At 37.1% G+C, this 24031-nt stretch overlaps 1 protein-coding gene across 1 annotated transcript in view; it reads right to left on the bottom strand.

The window, feature by feature from the left end:
- Kdm4c (lysine demethylase 4C) overlaps window positions 1–24031 on the bottom strand; it is a 145862-nt gene that overhangs the window by 38253 nt on the left and 83578 nt on the right. Inside the window, exons 8-14 of the mRNA XM_051188058.1 lie at window positions 20664–20857; window positions 17994–18232; window positions 16036–16352; window positions 13936–14044; window positions 6260–6441; window positions 4762–4975; window positions 4183–4259 (exon numbers count right to left, since the gene is read on the bottom strand). Of these exons, the coding sequence (XP_051044015.1) occupies window positions 4183–4259; window positions 4762–4975; window positions 6260–6441; window positions 13936–14044; window positions 16036–16352; window positions 17994–18232; window positions 20664–20857 (1332 nt within the window). The remainder of the gene's footprint in view (window positions 1–4182; window positions 4260–4761; window positions 4976–6259; window positions 6442–13935; window positions 14045–16035; window positions 16353–17993; window positions 18233–20663; window positions 20858–24031) is intronic.

Genomic DNA, 24031 nt, shown 5'->3' with positions numbered 1-24031 from the left:
ATGTTCAATACCCAGCAACCATGTGAAGACTCACAACCATCCGTACAGAGATCTGTTGCCCTCTTCTGGCTTATAGGTGGACAAATAGGCAGCAACCTGTATATATAATACATACTTCTTTTTAAAAAAGATATCAAGCTGAATATGATCTGGAAACTTCTACTCTACTAGCTATTTTTAATAGAGCCAGAAGACCATTGGAGGAGAAATGGCATCACCTGATTTATTCAACATTGAAGCTGAATCCCTCAATACTGACTTACCAGACAAAATGTTCCCTTTGATGCAATAATGAAGTAACTACTGGTTAACTGCTTGTTTTCTAATAGGATTTAACGCCTCTTCAACAAGAAGGAATGTCTGGTACTGTAAACCTGGTGAAATGGTAATGGATGAGGAGGCCATAATCCTTCTAATCAAATCTAGTAATGTTGTTTTGCTTAATGGACACACTGTCAAGCTGCTTACTAAATATTTATGGTTATATCCATTGATTGATGCTGCTCTCGACCTTGGTCAGAGAAGCCTCCTTTTGCAGTGGATAATGATCAATGCAAAGACTCATCTCATCAAAGAATAGGTGATATTAAGTGCTCAGACCTAAGAAGATATCTACATCAACTCTCACACAGCTCAGTTAACATTGGAAAGGAGGGTGTAAAAAGAATATACAGTAAGGATAATAGGGAATGAGTTATGAAACGCTGTGTTCTGAGTATTTCACGGTAAAAGTAAAAAAGGGGAAATTGCAAAATAATTTAAACTATGAACACAAGGCTTAAAGTAAAAAAGGGAAAATTACAAAATAATTTAAACTATGAACACAAGGCTTTCAAAAATATTTACCATAAGAGAAAATTATTAGAAAAATCACAATTGCTATATGATTATATAAGCCAAGCTAAATATGCTATAGGAATATTCTGTATTCCTAATAAATAAATCTTGTTTTCACAAGTGATATTAAAAGTAATCAAGGAAATAATGAAGAGGGAGATTTTTGTGATATATAACTCAGCACTGAAATATTTACTGACATCAGTTGAACTATCACCATGAACTCCTTCAGAGTCTCTTTGTCAAAGGAGTTGCACCACTGCTTTTGAATGTAAAGCTGACTATTGGAGAATGATTCCTCAAGAAGTCAATATAAAGGATTTTTAAATAACATAAACATTTGAGGCATAAAATCCAAAGAAATCATAATTAAGTACTTACTAAAAGTTAATATTGGAAAATCCAGGGATACATTAACTCAGACTATCAATTCTGTCAGTATTTTTACATAATATTAGAAAGCAACTCAAGTATTTATCATGAGAAGTAAGAAATGAACCTTGTTAGAGAGAGCTCATTCAAAATAAAAGTACAAAACAAGAAGCATTAAATGTGAATTTAGATCATTTCAATGAGTTTGAAAATCATTGGAAAGTGGTAAGTTACCCTATGCTTTACAGCCCAAAAAACAATTTATATGGCTTTAATTACAATGTATAGATTAATAAATAAAAAGGAGTTTGAAATCAATTTTGAAAACTGATTATCTGAGTTATTTTTTTTTTCATAATGTATTTACCAGGACTTCAGAATACAACCTACAATACACATGTGCCTTGATATACAACACAGAACCCCTCCCACATTTGAGGAAACAGAAAATAATATTAAAAGGTGATTATTATAAGAGGAATTCTAGCATTCTATTTTACAAGTTTGGATAAATGTTTCTTTAGCCATGTATATCAATATATATATATGCTTACCAATTAATAGTTATTAAATATATGTTGAGTAGTTCCAACTTTAAAAAGGCATTAATACTCTCATAAATCAAAATGGAATATAGTTGCCACATGGAAGAACTTAGTCATTAGACTAGCTTATTAGAAATGAGATCTACCTTGAAAAAAATGGGTGTGTCATCATTTAGAATTCAATGTAAATCTTTTGTGTGTGTGTGTGTGTGTGTCGATCCCGTTTCCCTCTCCCTACCTCTTACTCTCTCTGCCTCCTCACATGCACCCTGACCACCCTCCTCTCCCATCCCCCCACCCCAATTCCACATGTAGGGCAATGCCATCCAGGTGGGGTCATGTAGATCTGACAGGTCATGTGAAGTAGGGACTAGGGCTTCTCTCCTGTCTCTAGGTTAAGGCAGTATCCCTCCATGGGGGATGTGTCAGCAAGGTCCTTTTGTGCACCAGGAATACATCCTGGTTCCACTGTCTGAGGTCCCTTAGACTGCTCAGTCCTTCTAGCTGAGACCCATATTCAGGGGGTCTGAGTCAGTCTCATGCTGGATTCCCAGCTATCAGTCTGGGGGCTCCTCCTTATTCAGGTCAGCTGTCTCTATGTGTTTCTGCAATCTGGTCTTGTCCTCTCCCTCTGAATCTTGGCCACTCCCTTCTTGTTCGACTCAGTATTTAGGTATGGGTGTTTGCTTCTGTTTCCAACAGGTATTAGATGAGGGCTCCATGGATAAGTTAGTTGTTGATCTCACTATCCAGGAAGGGCATTTATGGTAGCCTTTCCACGGTTGTTCAAATTGTTAGTTGGCTGCAGTCTTGAGGTCTCTAGACCTTTTTTTAGGTTCAGTTTTCTCTTCAAACCAATAATGGCTCCCTCTTTTATGCTCTCTCTCTCTCTCTCTCTCTCTCTCTCTCTCTCTCTCTCTCTCTCTCTCGTTTCCTATTCCTCCCCTGACTCAATCTTCCTAGTCGCACGTGCCACATGCTTCCCTCTCCTTCCCTTCTCTTTTCTCCTACTTCTCTCGATTCACTGTCCCCCCCCCCCACTTCCCATGTGCTCTGGGGAACTTGGCCCTTTCTCCTTCTTTGAGGGACTTTATATGAATCTCTTAGAATACACCTTGTGTCCTAGTTACTCTGGTGGGGTGAATTATAGGCTGAGTTATTTTTAAAATATCCCATATTAAATTAGCATGAGCGAGCCTTTGCATGATCCCTGGCTCTGCTATGCAAAGACCAATAGTATCCGAGACAGAATAGCCTGGCCATAGATAATAGCCAATGAACAGAGAGGTCTCAATACTCTGAAAAGGATTCATAAATTCATTTCTGATTATTAAAGGTAAGTAAGGGGACATCAGCTATCAAAATAACTTAAAAAGCCTTCACATTAGGTCAAAAACAGTAGAGAGACTGGAGACTGGATGGCAATAGCCAGGAATATCAATAGGAACTGGGTATATTTTATTCCAGTACTGTCTAAGAGCAGAGATTTCTGATCATCTTAGAGGTTGTGCATTTATATTTTATTCACCTAACTGATTATATCAGAAAGGACAAAAAAAATCCAAGCCTACAAATAAATGTACACGTGTTTTAAAGGGGAACTATTACACTGAATATCAAATAGGCTACAACATCTTACAAAAAGTGGTTATATCATGCTCCTTCTTTCCCTTACTGGACAAAGTAAACAGCAAAAATGAAATCATCCTGAAAAGAATTCTCTTAGTTGCCTTCAGTTTAGCCACCATGTCTGCTTCCACAGCAACCTAATTACACAATTATTCATATTCTTCATAGCAGCCATTTTGACTTTGACTAATTATAGGAAATTTATCATTAGCAACTGCTAATGTTAACAACTGATCATTATCTGCTGTGAGATCATCACACTGCAATCTCACAGAACACATTTAAATACAAAATACATATAGCATGGCAGGTCAAGGGAATGAAAATCAAAGACAGTTGAAGATAAACTTCTCAGGGCATTTTTAAGAAACAATAACTTAAACCCTGAGAAATTTGTGGTTTTTAAATGGAGATTCAATACCTGTTATCATTCTGGCAAAAGTTCACAGTAGTAATTTCCATAGAATAGGTACATTTGTTAAGGGGTGAATGAAAGGAAGAATAAAGGGAAAGACTCTTGGTTGGAAAATTGTGGTTTCTTCAAGAATCTATGAAGATACCTCCCTTTAGTGTTTATTAGAATTATTTGTAAGGATTTCAAACTCTGTAAGAAAATTAAATAAATCATTCTAGTCTTGTAAATAGAAATGTGAATTTGATGAAGTAAGGTGCCCACAGGACCTGAAGTAGAATATCCCATAGAAATTCGCCTAAACATTCTACAGTGGTTACAAAGCAATTAAGCAGCCATGACCATAGTGGGTACAAAGCGAAGAATAGCACATTAAAACCTACTTACCGCAGTCCATGCATTTCTTTTGCACCGGGCACATAACCATCCATCACAGACATCATGAGAGGGGACGCCATAACAACCTACAATATAATAGCATGGATGTATGCAATAAGTCTCTTGCATCTTTAAATACATACCATAGTAGAACAAACCTATAACTACAATCTATTATCATTAAAATGCAAAGTTCAAACAAGTAAGGAGCCCCACTATGATATATCATCTGGACCTTACCATCTCTTCACTGAGGCTTCATAGAATTGGAAATAAGAGGATGATTATCTATTCATAATCTTAAAGGAAGCCATTAAGATTAGAAATGTAGCTCTATTAGCTGACTCTGATTATACTATGTACAAAGTCCTGGGCTCAATCTCACTATCACATAATACATCTACAAACCCAAGACTTCAGAAGGAAACAAAGACTTGCTTGGCTGAGTGGCTTAGGAGGCAACCTCCTGAGTACCTTGGCACAAAGAAGAATGTCAACAAGTGATTTGACAGATGACACTGAGGTGATCTGTAAGGGCTATGTAAAACACTGAAACTCTAGGGACAACAAAATCATAGATTTATTTACTTGCATGAACCTGCACGAAGCACTTGGCACAGGAAATCAGAAGACTTGTTCCATCCTCTTCAAGAAAGGCATTTGGGGGGGAATATTCTACATTTTCTTCACTATAAATAAAACACATCTCAGGAATAATAGGTTTAGTCTTTCTTCCAGACTTAACCACTTCATTTACTGTTGTCTCCCATCTAGAATCATTTTCTACTTTGCTGTTCTCAGGCTGAAAAAAATAACATATCCACATGAGTAAAAGACAGAAATGATCTCAGCTTTTATTAATTAATCCACTCACACCAGTTCTAGCTACTAAATTACAACTTCTTGTTCTTTTCTTTACTTCAGTTGCTAGCATTTTACCAATAGGGATCATCATTCCAAAATCAATCAGTAATAACTAAGATCTGTAGGTGCAAACAAAATTGTGAGGAGCTCTTCAAATTGGGGTGTTCCAAAATACCTCAGGAATGCATAGCTACTTTTGCTTAGGCTTGTCAATGATCCACTTGCACTAAGCTAATGCCTACTCTGACTTACTAAAATATCTGTAATGTTTTTATACTTCAAGCAATACATATAAATGCCCAGGTTTTCTATGGACAACACTTTTGCCTCCCATAAAAGCTTGAAATATAGGAGACAGACTAGCATATGTGGTTAGATAAGAACGATGTGCCAAATGTGACTGACATGTTTCAGGAAAACGGGAAATTACAGCTAATGAATTACCTTCATAATTTCATATATCTTAACTAATCACTTACAAAATCTTATATAAGGAATATTTTTTTTTTGAAAATATATAGGTAGAGAAGAATGCTTAAATAAGAATCAATAAAAACAAACATGTAATTGATAAAATAAAATGCAAAGAAAATAAACTACTAATTATGAAGTTGAAAATGTAGAATTTCACCCACTCTCCAGCTCTAAAATATCAAAATTAAACTATTATATGGAGGTAATAGTCATAGAGAGTAATAGTCATAGACAATGGATTTTCAAATTATTGTACCTTAAAGTACGCAAAGAAATTTAACTTACAAAGTACCTGTTCCTTGTGTATATTCTGAAGACTATACCCATACCTGAGCAGAGATGCTTTCAGAATGACATGCACAGAATGATGATGAAACCACCATGCATGGTTACTTGAAGGTAGTGAATCAATACACAGTTTGTAACGTGCGTTTTACATATTTTACAAGGAAAAGTGAAAAAGATAAAAATGGGGACTGGACCCTGATATCTGTACTACTGAAGAGCACTAATTTCAATTTTAAAAAGATACTAACTATATGTGTTTCTATGAAATGTTTTCTTTCTAGGTTTTAAGTTAGAAATTTGATGTCTTGTAGTAAAAGAATTGGCTTTAAAATTGAAGGTTTTTAAAATACCCTGATTAAAAACAAACACTAAAAATGAACAAAAAAAAAAGCACCCCATCAAAAGCCCTTAAAAAAGTACAACAGTGGAAGGATGCATAGATAACCACACTCAAAATTACCTTGTAATAGGGCATGAGCAGAGTGCAGATTGCACAGTATGGGTCCATTTTTGCTACAGCTGCATTATACTCCTGTTCAGCCATAAAGTTAGGAGACTTTGTCTGCCAAAGGTGAATGAGAGGCTTTGCCCAGGACTCAGTTTCTTCCACTTCTTCATCAATGGTTAGACTCTCAGGTGACTCTAAGGAGAGAGAAGAGGAAAACAAAATGAGCAGAAAATGCAAAAAAAAAAACTGTATCCATCTAGTGACAGACTTTGAATATTCCTGAGTGTCTGTGATATCAATGCCAGATACTAAGGCTACTTTGCCTTGGAAAAGGAGATCAGAACACAACATGGGACCATAAAACTACTTTTCTTGTCAGCTACTTCCTTTCTACTGAAATAAACCAATCCTTCCTTAAACATCATTTTCCACTGCAAACCTACCCACACATATGAGCTAAGCTAGTGACGTTCCTATTAATACTTTCATTTTCTTCAATTGACATAGTACACAGTTCAGTAGAAACTTATCAACTGAATTTAATTAAATTGATTTTTTTTTTTAAAGATCCATGGTATTTACAGACCACCCATAACATAGAAATAAAGAAGCTGCCAAGGAAAACAGTTGAAGAAAAAGGCATAAAAATTGAAATGTAAAAGAAGCTATCTGCAGAAAGACTGGAAACTCGTCCCCATTAGGACTGCACACATATATAAATAGAAAACCAGATCAAGTGTGAGAAAATCCCTGTGATATCCAAATTCAAGCAAAAAGCCTTTGTAAATAACCTCTAAAGAAAGATTCATTATACTGAAGGCCTGTAGCTGGTGAGACTTGTCTTCTTCAGGTTATATAGTCAATCCCCACTTTCTAGAACATCTTTATTTTCTTTGATTTCAATCATCACTCCTTTGTTTCCTGTTTATTTTTTTGATTTTGATTTTTTACACCAGACGGGGTTTCTCTATGAAGCTTTGTAGCTAGTCCTGGAATTTGCTCTGTAGACCAAGCTGGCTTCAAACTTACAGAGATCCGCTTGCTTCTGCCTCCCAAGTGCTGGGATTAAAGGTGTGCACCGTCACTACCCACTTTTATTTTTAATAAAAGACACAACAACCTATGGTTATACTCTGAACTATATCAATGGTGCAACAGCTGCTAAAGCACTCAGTAGGTAAAGCTATGATATTTATTCTTAGAACACTTCCAAATGGTGTCAAAGCTCCCAAAAAAAGGCCTGATGACAGCCTATGGGAAAATGAAATACTAGGATTCAGCATTTCCTTTGACTTTCAATCACGGTTTATGGCTTCCTGAGATAGAGGCTGAACCCTCCCTCCCTTTCTCCCCCTCCCTCTCCCCTCCCCCTCCCCCTCCCCCCCTCTCTCTCTCTGGGACTTGGGATAGGGCAAAGAAGTAGGAATTGGCTAGTGGCTTCCTGGGAGAAACCATGCTTTAAATTGGAAGGCAACTATCCAGGAGGGCCTATCTTTAAAATGGAAGGCTTGAACAGAGCCACCAAGGTCCAAGACAAGCATGGAAATACAAAGAAACTTAGTTTCTATTGCAGAATCAGGTACATAATTACATATATTGAAGCTGCATGCCCAACATGTGGGCAACAAAAGATGGTTAGTGTTACCTGTGCCACCAAGATGTGATAATTACATGGTTTGATATCTACAATGTCACTGAATTCTCTAAACAAAAATCTACCTTTCCTCATTTTTAACTTCCTTAATTTTTCTCTCAGAGGACAACTTTGATAAGGAGAATGACCAACTCAAATGAGGACCTGGTGTAAACACTGACATAGATCTTGGTTGGTCCCTCCACCTATGCCCAAGAGATGAGGTGGAGAAGCAGATACCTAGATACCAGCTCCTGTGCTTTCAGAAAACAAATATACACCTGGTAACCATGATGACAGACAGGTGACTCCCAGTTAACTTTGCTTTCCTATTTCCTACCACTATGATTCATTTATCTCTGTAACATGTCTCAAATTCTGCCTGTTCGCTTAGTAGTCACAGTGGTATCCATGAGGCACAGAGACAATTCACTAAGTAATAAGGCACTCACATGAGCATGACAGCCCATATGCACTTTGCATCTGAATGGTAATATCAAAATAAAAGTCATAACAATTCACATCAGCGACTTTTTCTGAAACAAGCTGCCCAGTAGCTTTTATATCTTTGTGGGCAGAGACCTTAGTCCAGCAAAGCAAAAGAAATAGCCATCAGAGATGTTCATGACATGGAAGTCTGTGTCTATATTGAGGAACACAGTCCAAGATATAAACAACATGATCTTGGTGAGATGGCTCAGCCAGTAGAGGTGCTTATTTATCTCCATGCACAATGACCCGAGTTCCACCCCTAGATCTACATGGTAAAGAGAACAGACTCCTACAAATTCATCTTTTGAACACACAAACTTGTTCAAACATACTCACACACACAGAACAAAGAAATAAAATGTATTGAGAGACAGAAAGAAGGGAAAAAAACATTAAGTGATAGGATAGATAAAGCTCAATCTATTCCTAGAAGGTCCCAAAATGACTGAGAAAACACTATTTAATAATTTATAGTTTTATTAGTTAGCATTAAAATTATTTTTGGAATCCCTAAATAAAAGGAGGGGGGAGAGGGAGAGAGTCAGTCTGCGCACGAATACGCACCCGCATGTGTAGCAAGGCCTAGTAAATATATACTACCTTATAAAATTAGGTACTGTTAGCATCTTAAAACCTACTAAAATTATTTCTTTGAAGCAGAAAATTTTGTATAAAGCATTAAAACTTCACTTGTTTATATAAAGCAATACTCACTGGAATCATAAAAATATCTCTAAACCATGAAATGTTATATTGACTAAATAGAGCTTGATAAAGATTTCCTTCTGAAAAAAAATTTACATTTAAATTCGCTCTGTCTCTTTCCCCTTTCTTTCCTTCTTTGTCAAGGGAAGATTAAAAACAATAGACACATCATTTATCTTAATCAAGATAAATCTAATGGGATGACTCTAAGCTAACAGTATCTTCCAGACACAAAAGGAGTGATGCACCTATGAATTCACAGAGTGTGGAAATATGCATAGGACCTGCACAGGTTCAGAATAGTTGTGAGGGATAGACAGACACTGGGTAGCAAAGAAGAATACAATTTTAATGTGTGTGACTCTCATTTATGTTGCTTTTGTTTAACTCTGTAAAACCATGATTCTATGAAGGTACTCCGGCAGGCACGGAGTATGAACATAAGGAGAAAATGGAGCAAGAGAACAAGAAGAGCTTTGGGGCAGCTACCCAGCCACCCAGACAGACAGAGTCAAAAGGAAAGTAAGATATACAGATGTAAGAAAGAGAAGGGCACGGAGGAAAAAAGATAGATGGATTAATTTAAGAAAAGCTTACTAGAAACAAGCCAAGCTAAGGCCAGGCATTCATAACTAAGAATATGCTTCTGTGTGTGATTTACTTGCAAACTGGGTGGTGGGTCCCTCAAAAAGAAAAAGGAGAAAAAAAAATACAAAAAGAATAAGAAACAAATTGCACAGTACAGTCCCACCCCTAACCAAGAAACCATTTGCAATTGATACTTGCTGACCATGGGAAAAACCACTTGTCTCATTGGATATAATCAATCACACATCAGGGCAATCATCATGCCCAAGAAAAAATTGGCCAATACAAAATGAATTATATCTCTAGGCACATGTTTGTGCATGTTCATGCTTTTGGTTTTGTTTTGGCATTGTTATCTTACTGTTTTCTTGTTTGTTTGTTCTAATTTCCATCCTTGAGGGTTTTATTTTTGTTTGTTCTGTTTTTCCTTGACAGGAAAATGCACAGAGAAATAACATGAAATTGTGGTCTACCAGTAACAAAGATATTCTAAAAAGAAAGCTGTGTCCCTCTTCCCCTTTGTTTACTATTAGAATATTGAAACAACGGCTAACAACACACTGGAATTCTTGGAATCTCTTGCCCAGGGAAGGAAAATACTAAATCCTGCCAGTCAGAGGAAAATTTGTCTTTTAGAAGGAATTTCTCAGATTTCTGATGACCTGACAGATGACCTAATAAGAGAGATTTGAGCCTTAACCAGTACTGCTTAGCTATATATAGCTCTTGCCTTAAGTTTGAAGGACTTGATTTGGTTTCTCTTACCAATATGATCACATGGAATAAGTTCCCCCTTTCTGTTTTCATCATTACACCTTTCTTTAATTGACTTAAAGAGCATAGGTGTCTCACATTAGCACTAGCTTGCTATGGCTGCTAGAGCCCAACCTGTGTGAGCAGTACGGAAGAGAGCTATAACGAGTGTTTTAATGTGATTCTTACCAATACTCAAACTTGTAGAGAGGGATACCTGAACACCTGGGTAGACATAGTATCTGCATCATTATTTTTTTTCCCTGTATTAGTTACTCTAGAGTTTTAAGAAAGTACTGTTTCTGAGGTATAAATACAAACCAATCCAATGACAACTGACTGTTAGGAAAATTAACCTTTAACATCTTAACACATGCTATTGTAACCAGTCTAGTAGAGATTAAGATGGCTAAAGAATCAGTTATGTCCCTCACTTGCATTACCAGATTACTAGGGGGAAAAAAATAACCCTCAAGAAGTAATAATTCCCCAGCAATCTCTTTCCAATAGAAGAAAAATCCTAAAGACCAAAGGGAAGATTTAATTCCAAAAGAGATTTACAACCTGTCAGACCACCATTCAGGAGAGACAATGACGATGGGAAGGGCCACACTTTGACAATGACTAGATACACAGATACACAGACACAGACACGCGCACACGCGCGCGCGCGCATGCGCGCGCGCACACACACACACAAAACTCTGGCCCTCCACTTAAGCCTTAACTTCATTCAAAACTATGAAGATGGATTTGCCAGATGACAATTCAGCCACATTTCCCAATGTGGCTACAATGAATAGATCTCCTTTTCTTTATTTATACTATTGATTTGACTCTGTTATGAAAGATAGGTGGCCAAACTGGACTTGTAGAAATAATCCAGATTGTGTGTGTGTGAAATTTTTAACAAAAAAATTATTCTGAAATATATATTTAATAAGATTTCAGACTCTGCTTTATACCATCTAGTCTTCAAACAATTTTCTTTGTCAAAGACACAAGTACTGTTTTGGTGAAAGTCAAGGTCCCAAAAAGATTAGGGTTATTTCCAGCCTGCAGATGAAGAAGGGAAAATGTGGATCTCACTGCTGGCATCACTTATGGGCATGAAATGTTCAAATCTGCTGAAATGACCACAGGTTAAGAACCAGGGTTGGCCTCTCATGACCAAGTAACAAATTTTATACAAGATAAAAATAAGGGGACTTGCCTAACAACAAAACTCCACAAAAAAAAAAAAAAAAAAAACCCCAGGAAGACTAGAGTCTACTGACAGCAAGAGACTCTAGGAGTTAAAAAGAAATTTCCACTGCTTCCAGATGCATTATACGCATTAATAGGCAGAAACTGGCAGAGTGCACATCTAAATCTGCTCTTCGGAGTAAGACGTACAGTTTGACCTCACTCTTAAGGCTAAGTATTTACTGGCATTTATTACACAACCATTTCTCACTCAAGCCTAAGCAAGCTCTCTTGTCCTCTTCTTGATGCCATGATAGTTTTGTTTTTGCTTCTCTTGTTCCCACATACATTCTTAGTAAAGGGTAGGCTGCACAAAAGTCCTGTTTTGTATGTCTTATGAATCCAACTGCCTTGTTTCCAATCTAGTCCAGGAAAGTTCCAGAAATAGCCAGCTCAGGAATACTCCATTACCCATGTAAATGGGAATTAACTCTTGACTCCCTTCTGGCTTGCTCTAGTTCTTACAAAACCCAGCTATCATTAGCTACTCACTTCTTACTATCACCTTAACAGCAGAAACTAGAAGTTCAGAGTACTTTAGAGACATTTAGACTTCAACTTTATTAACTTTATATGACAGATGCTACTATAATCCCAAGTATGGAAACATAGGCTCCAAAGCAAGGAGGCCCCAGGCAGATACCAGTGTCAGGCAACAGAATCACTGAGCTGATCACCCCTATCTGTCCCACCTCAACAGAAGATCTGTTAAGGGATAACTCTGGAGTTATTTGCTTCTTCAATTTCCTGTAGGAAAATCACATTCCAGACTCAATAAAGTACTGATCATTTATCCACAAAAGACACTGATATTTAAAGAGGTAATTTCTCAGAAATTCTAATATGGGTGTATTCTAATATGAATCTTGCCAAAGAAGCATTTAGGGCAGAAAATCCCTAAAATCAGCTGCACTGGAAACTATATGTTCCAAATAAGGATTAAATCTGCTTGTTCACTTCATTTAGACGATAATAATGTTCTTTCACTTCCAATAATACTTCTTCAAAAAAAAAAAAAAAAAAAAAAAAAGAAGAGTGAACAATAATGTAAGTAATTTATTTGAGGTTATAGAAGGATTTTCATTTTCATTTCAGATTATTTAAAAATCTTTAACCACCAGGAAACATTTATAATTTTAAAATTCATTCTCATAAATACCCAGAAAATGGTGTAAGTCCTTAATATGTGCAACTGCTACAATTAACCAGTGTTTCAGAAAAATGCTTAACCTGAAACACTTGAGACAATGTTGTTAATGTAATTCACTTAAAAATTTTGCAAACTATACACTGGACAAATTCTCAATGGATAACATAAAAATAAGCTTCTAGGAAGAAAAGCACATGAGAGAAAAAGCAGGCCTAGGCCCTGCCCCAAATGATGTGACAGACTTTGATGATCCCCCATGGCAGGTCTTGCCATCACTAGGAGGTGGATGGGAGGTGGGAATGAGGAAGAAGGGGGGAAAAGAGGAGGAGGAAGAGGAGAGGGAACTGGCATTGATATGTAAAATAAGATTGTTTCTAACTTAAATAAAAGAAAAAATAATATGGGAAAAAAATCTGTCTACATTCTTTACTGCAGAAAAGTCACACCAATAGCAAGGTATGAAGGAAAATAATCAAAATTTCTAAGTATTATATGTTACATATTAATTAATTTTTAATTTGTATTCTGGGTATAATTAATAGACAACAGCTTGTGCTACATGAAATAAAATGGAATAAACAAAGAACTGATTTAGTATAGACAATACGTATAACCCTAGCAATTGGAAAGCTGAAGCAAGGAGGATCAAAAAATATCAGGCCTGTCTAGATTGTAAAGCTGTAACTTGCCTCAAGGGGAAAAAAATTAAAACTGAACCTCATAATATACAGAAATAACAGCCAGTACATCTCTGTACTTCTATTATTTAACTACAATTCTACTCAATGTTATAGAAGACATGACCACCATGTTCTTTACATGAATTCACATCATAAAACAAAAGACAATAAACAGAACAATGATGCTGACACATCCAGTGAGAGTTATTTCAAACTAAACAAGAACCCTCATAATTTTCCCTTGAATACATGCTCAAAATCAGGTGACTTTAGATGATATCCATCAAGAAAGGAGGCTATCTCAAAGTAGGACTCTAACAAAGTCAAACAAGCACATTATTCTTGCCACACACTGCTATGTGTGCTGGGTGTGTGTGTGGGGGGGGTATTTTTTATCAAAGTCATCTATTAGAAAAGATAATGAATAATAACATGCACTCACCTTCATCACTCACTACCTGCTGCTTCACAAGAGTCATTGGGGATCTGGCTGGAGGCTTACCAAGTGGATGGCGCCAACTCTTAGTAGTTTTGGGTAGTCCTTCTAGTATCTGGTTATAGAGCACACACACACACACACACACACACACACACACACACACAAAAAAAAAAAAAAAAAAAAAAAAAGTAGAAATATCCATGAATAATGTTTGGTTTCACCCCCACACATGTCTAGTATGTGCACGTGTGTATGCAAGAGTAGGTAGATGTAATGTAATATGTAGATACACCACGAGCTCACTGCTTTACCTCTTCCCTAGTTTGGTTGGCCAGTAAAATCAAGTGATCCTGCTGTTCTGTCTCCCAGCAGAGTGGTGACAGTGTAGTGCAGCCATGCCTAACTTTTTTCATGCTTGCATAGCAAGCACATTATTTACAGAGCTGTTTCTTCAGACTCAATAAAGGTTTCAGAAAAACACTATACTTCAAAATGATCACACTGTTTAGTAATAAATCCTGTACTTATTTATTTATTCTTTAAGAAATTAACTTTTTAAGAAATTTGGACTTATAAGCTAGGGTATATCTCAGTGGTAGAACACTTACCTATCATGCACAAGGCCCTGGGTTTTCATCCACAGTACTACCAGAGAGACAGAGGGAGAGAGGCTGAGGGAGTGGGGAGAGAAGGAGAGAGTGAGAGAGGCAGAGAGGGAGAGACAGGGAAAGTAAAGGAAAAGGGGTAGCATTTTTTTCCAGAGGCCAACTAATTCTCCTTCAAAAACTACTGTTCTATGGAATGCTTTCCAAAAGTTAGCATGATTTCAAAGGTCCTTTAAAACTAGTCCAAGTCCACCATTATATACTCTTAAATTATTAAGAACTGTGAAGTTGCATCATCTCTAACCTATCATATTTGAATATTTGGCAAGTGATACAACTTTTAGCCTCACAGAGAAGAAAACCCAGCCAAATGGAACAAAGGACTTCTCTTTCCAGTGAGTAATGAGCCAGGTGTTCAGTGAGAAAATATTATTTTTAAATGAAACATTCATGTTATTTTGAAGTCATTAAATTGTGAAAGTTATTTTTAAGCCCCTATGAGGCACTTTCCATTTTTACTTTTAATATTTTTCATGGTTATTTGTGTAGGAGACACAATGATTTAGAAAATGATCAAGTCTATTGATCAAATTGTGGAATTATATTTTATGTGTTTTAAGTCTACTATGAAATAGACTATTTGAAATTACTGTCTTTTCTCAATAGGCCTTGGATGTGAAAACAGTAGGTTTAGTAAACTGGGAACAAGCAACAGGTTGGTCAGGTCATCTAAGATCTCAAACCAGAGAGAAGCTCAACAGACAACTGAGGTCCGTGGTAAGGTTCAGAATGCTAGTGAAGCATTAGCTCACATAATCCATTCCTGATCTAAGGACTGCTGATTTAGTAAACATATAACAATGGAGAACAATGTAGATAGCATTGGGAACTTAACTTTTCTGAGTGGCAAAAGATAAGAACAGACAAAAGACATATAAGCCTTAATGTTAAAGCAAAGACTATATAAATTGATTTTATTACAATAGTTACTATTGTCAGGAAGGCAGTGTCCAAGAGGCAATTTATCTCAGCCTGGATAACAAGGCAGTTGACTGGAATACTATCTATCATAAATGTCTAAACATCAATATGATTAAGATTTCAAAGCAATACGTATTAAGTATTAGCATTTGTGGAAAGTAGCTAATTGAGTATAAATGATCTTTCTGTGTACTATTTACAGTAAACTTTGTATGAGTTCTAAATAAAGATGTTGCTTTTATAAAATATAAAGTAAAAAAGAAAAAATTCAGACCTCAATGTGGCCAAAAGTTTTTTGTTTTAATAAAGCAAAATGTGAGTCAGAACTCACATAACATTTACCTGTCAAAATCTAAATCCCCTGATGAAATATGACTAAAACTCTTAAATGTAAATACTGTTTACTTATGCCTTAAATCAAGATTTTAATGGATAATATACCGTATTCACAAAGCAATAGTATCACTATACAGGCCACCAACCAATGAACATAGCAGAAATACATACTGACACGTACCTTAGGAACTTTGAGCCCATTTCGCTCTTCTCTAAGAGCTTCTGGAATTTCCCCACATTTGTTACTTCCATGGCCCTCCTTATCATTGTCTTCTTCCTCTGTCAATACAGTATTAATTTCTTCCAGAGAGGAAGACACCTTGGGAGATTCAGGCCTTAGAATCTTGAGGAGATGTGACTCCTTGCCTATTAGCTGGCCACTCGAAAATGGCATGAAGTCACAGGCCTTCTTAGTCATAGATGGTGAAGTTATACCATCAGCTAAGTCATCTTCATGCTGTATTTCATCTGATACAGGTGAACTTACACAGCTTTTTCCTGAGGAGCAAGCAAAAGACTAACAATTAAATATTGCATTGCATTACTGCTAAGTATAGTGATTTAATAATTATTTTCTTCTCCTTCTTTCTTTAATTTTCATGACAGGATTCCTGGGCCCTGTAAACCATGCTGGCCTTGAATTCAGAAAGTCACCTGCCTATGCTGTGATTAAAAGTGAGCGCCACCGTGTCTGGCTAATTTTTTTTTTTTTTTTAAGCCTCAAGTTTGTTTAATTAGATGAGGAATTGTATCTAAAGTTTTATTTTTTGTAATTTATTTATTTATTTTTTACTTTACATGTCGATCCCAGTTCCGTCTCCCTCCCTCTCACTTACCCTCTCTGCCCCCTCACATGCACCCTGACCACCCTTCCCTCCCCTCCCCCCACCCTAATTCCACATGTAGGTCAATGCCATGCAGGTGGGGCCATGTAAATCTGTCAAGTCTGCCCAAATACTCTTTAAAGGAAATACATACACCAACCAAAATCAGGAGCATAAAACAGGTTCAGGTTTTTTAGAAACCTGCTGTCCCAGACATTCTGGGAAATCACCACTGGATTGCTTCATCCAGCCTTGATAGTTTTGTGCCTAGTCTTACTGCATCTTGTTAAACTCTTTTTGGTTGATATCACTGGAAGCTCTGATCTTTTCTGAACAGAAATAGAGAAGCAGTGGGTGGTGGGGAGGTTGCAGTCAGGATGTATTGTATGAGAGAAGAATAAATGAAAATAAAAAAATAAAATTAATATGCTAATTTTCCAAACTATGGGGCAGGGTGGGGAGGGATGGGGGGTGAACAGCAAGTACTCTTTAAAGGGAATCCAATACCCCAAATCAGGCTCAGATGTTCTAGAAACCTGCTGCCCAAAGCATTTTGGTAATCACCTATCCTTAGCCACAGGTCATAAAAAATGGCAATTGGACTTGTCCTTCAATTTCAAAAAATGGTTTATCTAAAATAAGCAGGTCCTCTACCCTTCCTACTCTTCAATGCAAAAACTGATACTCAGACCCTGCAAGATGTACCCTGTACCCTCAGACACTAAGCAGTGTTAGAAGTGTTAACTTCTCAGACCAAAAGTCTGATCTCACCATCTTGAGGTCAGTCAAATGGGATCTATTCTTTCATTTTTCTATACTGAATTACTTCTTAAACTCTTCACCACTGAGGTATTATTCACCGCCTTCTTTTTTATATGTATTTATTCATTTTATGTGTACCAATGCTTTGCCTATATGTCTGTTTACAAATGTTCAATGGTATGAAGCTTAATGGTGTTAAAAACAAAGCTGGCTTTTTTTTTAAGTTTTTTTCCAATTTTTTTATAAAGATATACCCTTAATGCTCTTAAAATTAACAAGGAATCTGAACAGAATTTTCAATTAATTTGCTCTTTTTTCCTTTGTGAATTTCACTAAAAGCTTCTGCATTTTAGAAATCTTCATTTTTTATTAAACCACATGTATAGAATTAGATGTTCAGTCCCTAATTCTATTACACATCCCATAATACACAATATTCACTAGACCTCATAGGTGGATTATTCTATAAATTTAGCTAGGCAGACACAGTTTTAAGGTATCAGATTATTAATCACTGTTGGCACATGTGAAATAAAATCAGTCATTTTCTTACCTGAGAGTTTGGTATCATTCAATAAGTTTAGATTCACTTCCATCCTGGTATCAGAAGCTTCTTCTTCTAAAGGAGCTTCTGTACTCCCCAGCTTAGATGTTTTTTCTGGCTTTTCAGCGACCTTGAGGTGCCCTGAACATATGGCAGCAGGGTTTGACGGTTCCTCCCCATTTGATTCAACAGATTCCTCATCCTCATCAGTTTTAGGCCTTTTACAATGTGACCTACTGCCCTGGAAGCTATTAGTAAAAGGAAGGTGGTCAGAGTAAAAGGCTCAACATGGGAATGAAATACACACCAATGCAAATAATACAGTTATGTGCTTATATCAAGAAAGAATGCTACTTAGCATAATTTTTACAATTAATATATTCTGATGATGAAACCATAATGCTTTTAATGATTTGCTAACAACTAAATTTTCACAATTAATAAATTCTGAAGATGAAACCATAATGCTTTTAATGATTTGCTAACAACTAAATTTTCACAATATAAATAACTGAGGAGATAATGCTATACAGTCAAGTAAAGCAGAGACATAACCTAAACAGAACACAAAACATATAGGCAGTAGGGTACTGTCAATGGTAATAACAACATGGAGGGCATAAGTAGTATTTTGACTTCACAGGGTATACATGTAAACCAAAGCAGCTAGCAAACATTGGAGACTGTGATGGAGTTTTATACTTGTGCGTACTTAACAATGGTATTACTGAAGGGCCATCAACAATCACGTTAACCCACAGACTAAGAAAAACAAAATATACCCCTGAACACCAGGACTTGTAAGAAATGAGTTTGAGAAACAGTAATTATGGAGTCAATTCAGGAAGCACACCAGTTTGAGATCTAGAGAAACATTTCAAAGTCATAGCAGTCAGATGCATGAGCTGATGTTAAAGTCACCAGAATTTTCAGCTTGTAAGAGTACATGTGTCTGTGATACTCAGATTGCCATTATTTAATCACATTACCTTTCTCATTTCTTACATATCCATCCCAGTTCCCCCTTCCCCCCTCTTTCCCTTGCTCCCCCCTTCACATGCACCCTGACCACTCTCCCCTCCCATCCCCCCACCACTCCACATGTAGGGTGATGCCATCCAGGAGGGGTCATCTAAATATGTCAAGTCATTTGAAGTAGGGACTAGGACTTCTCTCCTGTCTCTAGGTTAGAGGAGTATCCCTCCATGGGGGATGTGCCCACAAGGTCCTTTTGTGCACCAGGAATATATCCTGGTTCCACTGTCTGAGGTACCTTAGACTGCTCAGGCCTTCCAGCTGAGACCCATATTCAAGAGGTCTGAATCAGTCCCATGCTGGATTTCCAGCTATCAGTAGGCGGCCCATTAGTTCTCCTTGTTCAGGTCAGCTGTCTCTATGTGTTTCTGCAACCTGGTCTTGTCCTCTCTCTCTGAATCTGGATTCTAGTTCGACTCAGTGTTTAGTTGTGGGTGTTTGCTTCTGTTTCCAACAGGTACTAGATGAAACTAAGATCAAGGTGGATTCTAAAGGTTTTACATAAGGTCCCTCACAGAATAGGGAAGGGACAAGTTCTCTAGAGCACATGGGGAGTGGGGGAGCAGTGAGGGGAGAGGGAACTAGGAGAAGAGAAGGGGAGGAGAGGAAAGCACGTGTGACTAGGAAGATTGAGTCAGGGTAGGAATAGAAGACAGCAGAGGGAGAGGAAGGAAGAGGGAGAGGGAGGGAGAGAGAGGAAGGGAGGGAGGGAGAGAGAGAGAGCCATTATAGGTTTGAAGAGAACACTGAACTAAAGAGTCCTACAAGACAGACTCCAACTAACAATTTGAGCAACAGTGAAACAGCTACCATAAATGTCCTTCCCTGATAATGAGATCAACAACTAACTTATCCACCATCATGGAGCCCTCACCTATTCACCATAATTTAAACGACTTCAGTAACTTGACTTCCAGCTCTCATATGCTACCATTTTTTAAAATTTTGTTCATGATTTCTTTCATTGGTTATATAGCTGAGATACTTTTTTTTCTCACTTGGATGCTTACACTCTGATTTATTCTCTTGGTTTCATTCTTTTTAAAGTCTCAAAGGAGATACGTGTTATTTCTGTACCTTTGTGGTCTTTTTGAACTTTACCTCTATTCCCCTTTTGTGACTAGGACTTTGTGTGTCATATGGTTCAGATTCTTAGGCTAAATATTAGCTCCTAAAGTTTGGAAAATTTGTTTAGATTTTCTTTTTACTGTTGCTTATTATCTTTCAGCTCATAAAAATAATATTTGAGAACTGTGGAAATTTTCTAGATCCAAGAAAAAAAAAAATCCAAGAAATCCAAGGGTGAGGAAACTGGGATTGACATGTAAAACAAACTTGTTTCAAAATTAAAACAAAAAAAATCAATACATAAATTATACACCTAAAAAATAAATAAATAAATAATACAATATGGTGAATAATGGAAAAGTTCCAAAAAGTTCTACATTGTTCTATCCACACTGATTTCAGCATATGTGACTACCTGTTCCTAATTTTACTACACCATTTCAAAAGCTCAAAATGTCAGTAATATACTAAAGATATGAATAACTAAGACAAAAATAAACAATTCTTGAGAACATTTGGCTCCATGATCCATTTCAACAATGTTCATGCCACAAGCAAGATGTGGCATGGTCTTACCTCCTGGAGGCTTTTCTCAATTTTCTCCTCCTCTGTAGCCATATCTTTACTTCAGGGGTAGACTCAGGAGTGGGCTTTGTATGGTCAATAGTATATATATCTTTTCCTTGTTTCCATATTTGGTATCTGTCTGGCTGAAATTTCTTCACAAATATATCCATTGATATCTTCACCATGTCATTCCGGCAAGTGCACTGAAACACAATGAATAGTTGGAATAAAATATTTTGCTACCTATATAACATACCATGACCCTGAGTAGAACATAAATGCTTAATTAAGATATAAATAAGGAAATGTTTTACACACACACAAAATCCTTAGAATATGTGAGAATGTAAATACACACTTAGAAATGAGACTACTTTAAAAATACTTTAAACTGTGTACCAGTATGAGTATGCATAAGACTGAAGTAGATTCCCTTAATACAGGTGACAATGCGGCAATTGGGAAAATATACGAGGCACTGGCAGAGGGTCCAAGATCTAACAATAATGTACATACTGACTTAGCCCATTCTATATGGAGAGATATCTTGCTAAGCCTAGACACAGGGGTGTGGGGGGGGGGGTGGAGAGGTGTCTTGATCCAGCCTCAACAAGATGAAGGAATAGACTTAGGAGACTTTCTAGGGCGGCAAGCCTTACCCTCTCTATGGAGCAAATTGGGCGGGGGGGGGGGGTCAGGGAGAGCAGAAGGAAAGGAGGAAGGGAGAACTGGGAATGGAATGTAAAACATAAATTGTGTTTGTCTGAAGGTTGTCCAGCAAAGGAATGGTTACCCTACTAACACAGATACCCATCAAAAACCTGTAGTACAGTATTCAGTGTTTGCATGAAATTATTACTATCACAGATATGCATCAAAATACCAAAGTAGTAATACTATAAGGGATGTTTGTGCCAATTTAGGTATGTTCAGAACATCTCCCAAAGGTCGATTTTAATTAAAAGTTGGGTACACAGGAAAGGAATGTTGGTAGATGAGGCCCAATGAATGGTTTTTAAGTCACTGGATGCATGAAATAGTTCTCATGGTATTTCTTTGGTGGTTAGTTATATGTGAACCTTTAGGACTTCTCCTATGCATTCTTATGAAAAATCCTGATGTGAAAGGAGCACTCCAGACCTCAACCTGATTGGAGATTCATTCTGTAAATATGTTCCTCATATTGGTTAATGAATAAAGCCCTATTGGCCAATAGGAAAGCAAGATAGGCGGGACTAGGAGACAAAGAGATTTTGAGAAGAGGTAGTAGGAGATTCAACATGTAGGACTTGAGAGAACAGACATCTGGATCCTCCAGTAAAATAGACCATTTGTAAATATTTAGATTAATGGATATGGGTTAATATTTTAGAGAGAGCTAGCCAATAAGACAGCATCTTTATATCTATCTGGGTGCTATCTGGGGCTGGCGCAGCTCTGGGACCAGGCTGGGGGAAAAACTGCTTGTAACACCAACCATCCTTAGCTCCTCCCTTCGGAGATGCAACTCTGCACCTATATCACTCCTCAGATGATCTACCAGTGTTTGCTATTCTTACCAGAGACCCAAATAAACAGTGCTTTCTCATTTTTGTCTTTAACATCTAAGGCATCAAGCTCTTTGTACATAGTTGTATTAAGGCATTTTATTGCAGCACTGCAATATTGCCAAATAAATCTGGACTAACACTGAATGTGTGATTTGAATAATTTAACCAATGAGTCATTAGTGAGATGGCTGGGTGGATAAGAACAGCTGTTAAACCTGACAACCTGAGTTCTATCTTGGGAGATCCCATGGCACAAAAGAACTAACTCTACAAGTTGTACTTTGAACTGCATGGACATATATGGTGGTATGCATGTGCCAAGATACACATATGTGCATATACACAAAGTACAAATAAATAAATGTAAAAGAAATATTTAATTATATTTGTTTTAATTAATAAACGCTTGTAGCAGGAGAGAGGATTTAGCAGCTAAAAGCTCTTGTTCTTGCAATAGGATCCAGGTATGATTCCCAGCAATCAAGTGGTAGCTTACATACACCCACAACAATTCCAGATCTGACAACCTCTTTTGACTTTTGCAGACACCAAGCACACAGGTGGTACACAGACTTAAATGCACAAAAAAGCATTCATTCACATAATAAAACAAATTCTTGCAAAGTAACTCAAAATTGTAAACAAAAGTCTCTTCTACCAAAGATAATATTAAGCAAGCATGCCTAGTAGACAAAGGTAAAGGATTAAAAGTATTAAGAAATTCAAATGACCCAGGCTGTGGTGGCCTATGTCATTAATCCCAACACTTAGAAAGCAGAGCCAGATGGATCTCAATGAGTTCCAGGACAGTGAGGGATACACAGTTTAGAAACCCTATCTTGAAAAACCAAATGGAAAAAAACCAAAAAAAAAAATTTTTTGTTTGTTTTGTTTTGTTCAAATGAGAAGTTATTCTGAATCTAGCAGAAGATTGTTTCCCATAAATACATAGTGGTCAGCCATACCTTATAAAATAAGCTTCCTATAAAACTTCAGACAATTTAATTAGGTTGAGGCTAATAGTCTATTCGTCAGGTAATGGTGTAGCAATAGTCTCAATAATTTATCTGCTATATTTTAATAATTCCTTACAAACCTGGTAACAGAAGAAATTAAACAATACACTTTACACTTAATTCTAGTATCTTAGTAGCACAATTATCAAGTTCTACTTTCAAATTTCCCATAATAAAACTCTAAAGTTTTGTTTGGTTTTTTGGAACCAGAATGTAGACAGATAGCCCAAACTTGTAATGATATATTGTTTATGATTTAGTAAGGCTTGCCTGAGGATTCAGAAAGTCAGCCACAAGCTATAGACGCCAGGCACACACCTTTAATTCCAGCAGTCAGAAGCTAGGAGGTAATGGTACACGCCTTTAATCATAGAACTCAGAATTAAGAGGTAGGCAGATTTCTGTGAATCCAAGGCCACCATATCTACACAAGGTGGATCCAGTCCTAAAGAGAAAGAGCTCACACAAAGATGATTTCAGCACCTGGGATTGCATGCCTTTAATACCAGCATTAGGGAGATATATAAGACAGGAGCAAGGTCTCACTCAGTATCAGGCATTCATTCCCCTGCCGAGTTGAGAAGATAAATGCCCCAGACCTACTAGAGGTAAGAGCTCTCTTAATTGATGGGGGATGTCATTCTGTATATGTTTCTCATACTGGGTAATAATAAAGACTGTTGGCCAATAGGAAAGGAAGATAGGAGGGACTAGGAGACAAGGAGGAAAGAGGAAGTAGTAAGGAGGAGTCAGGATGGAGAGTCTGGAGAGAGCAGTATGCGGCAGCCGGCTCCGGGTAAGAAGACCACGT

This window comes from Phodopus roborovskii, unplaced genomic scaffold (genome assembly GCF_943737965.1).
Source record: "Phodopus roborovskii unplaced genomic scaffold, PHOROB, whole genome shotgun sequence".
NCBI lineage: Eukaryota > Metazoa > Chordata > Mammalia > Rodentia > Cricetidae > Phodopus > Phodopus roborovskii.
The sequence above is the reverse complement of the archived record's forward strand: the minus strand, read 5'-3'. Positions and strand labels throughout refer to the sequence as shown.